The 895-nt window shown below is 42.5% G+C and overlaps 1 protein-coding gene across 1 annotated transcript; it reads left to right on the plus strand.

The window, feature by feature from the left end:
- Window positions 1-751, plus strand: SARC_17453 (hypothetical protein; the record flags this gene model as incomplete). Its single annotated transcript, XM_014288452.1, has 2 exons — window positions 1-164; window positions 584-751. Coding segments are annotated over 2 exons (332 nt in total), but the record flags the coding sequence as incomplete, so codon positions are not given.
- Between the last annotated feature and the right edge of the window lie 144 nt (window positions 752-895).

Here is an 895-nt window from a genome sequence, read left to right on the forward strand (position 1 = left end):
CTTATTCTCATGACATAATACTTTCACCTTGTGCGCAGTTCTGTATCAACTACGTCAACGAGAAGCTGCAGCAGATCTTCATTGATCTGACCATCCAGAGTGAACAGGACGACTACATTGCCGAGGGTATCCAGTGGACACCTATCAAATTCTTCAACAACAAGGTGAGTGCAAATACAAAATTAATTTGCAACTAATCCGCATTTTTAATGGGACATAATTAGTCTTTCCGCAGCACTATTTTGTTACATAAACAAAAACAAAACATGCCGGGTGGGGGTCCTTAGCTTCAGTATTTAGTTTTTATGTCTACGGACACAAACACTTATCGCTTCGTCAAGTGATGTGTGCGCTCATTGAAGCACATCGTCCCCTGAAATACTTGCTGCACTCGATGATGTGTACAAGTCACTATCAAGGTGCCTATATCCAGACACCCTTGCTTGTGTGTTCACTATAACACACGTGTACTGACACTCACTTCTCATGCATTCGATTGCCAAGTGTCCACTCGACACACCCCCGAGATATATACACTCACTCCTGTATCTTATTCCTTCAACTGGACTGCTAATTGTACCAGGTGGTGTGTGAGCTCATAGAGGCTCGTCGTCCGCCTGGAGTGCTGGCTGTACTAGATGACGTGTGCAAGACCATGCACCGTGAAGCCTCGGGTGTGGACGAGAAATTCATTCAGAAGCTGTCAGAGAACGTATCACATCCACACTTGGTAGGTGATACGTTACATTGACTGGCTGTGTTTCTGATAGATGAGAATTAACGAGGATGAGTAATGTTAGTGTGTTTGTTTATGTGATATACTATGATATTATTATTTTATGTATATGTATGTACGTCCGTATGTATGTATGAATGTACGTCAGTATATATGTGC

Source organism: Sphaeroforma arctica, assembly GCF_001186125.1.
Source record: "Sphaeroforma arctica JP610 unplaced genomic scaffold supercont1.10815, whole genome shotgun sequence".
NCBI classification, from domain to species: Eukaryota; class Ichthyosporea; order Ichthyophonida; genus Sphaeroforma; species Sphaeroforma arctica.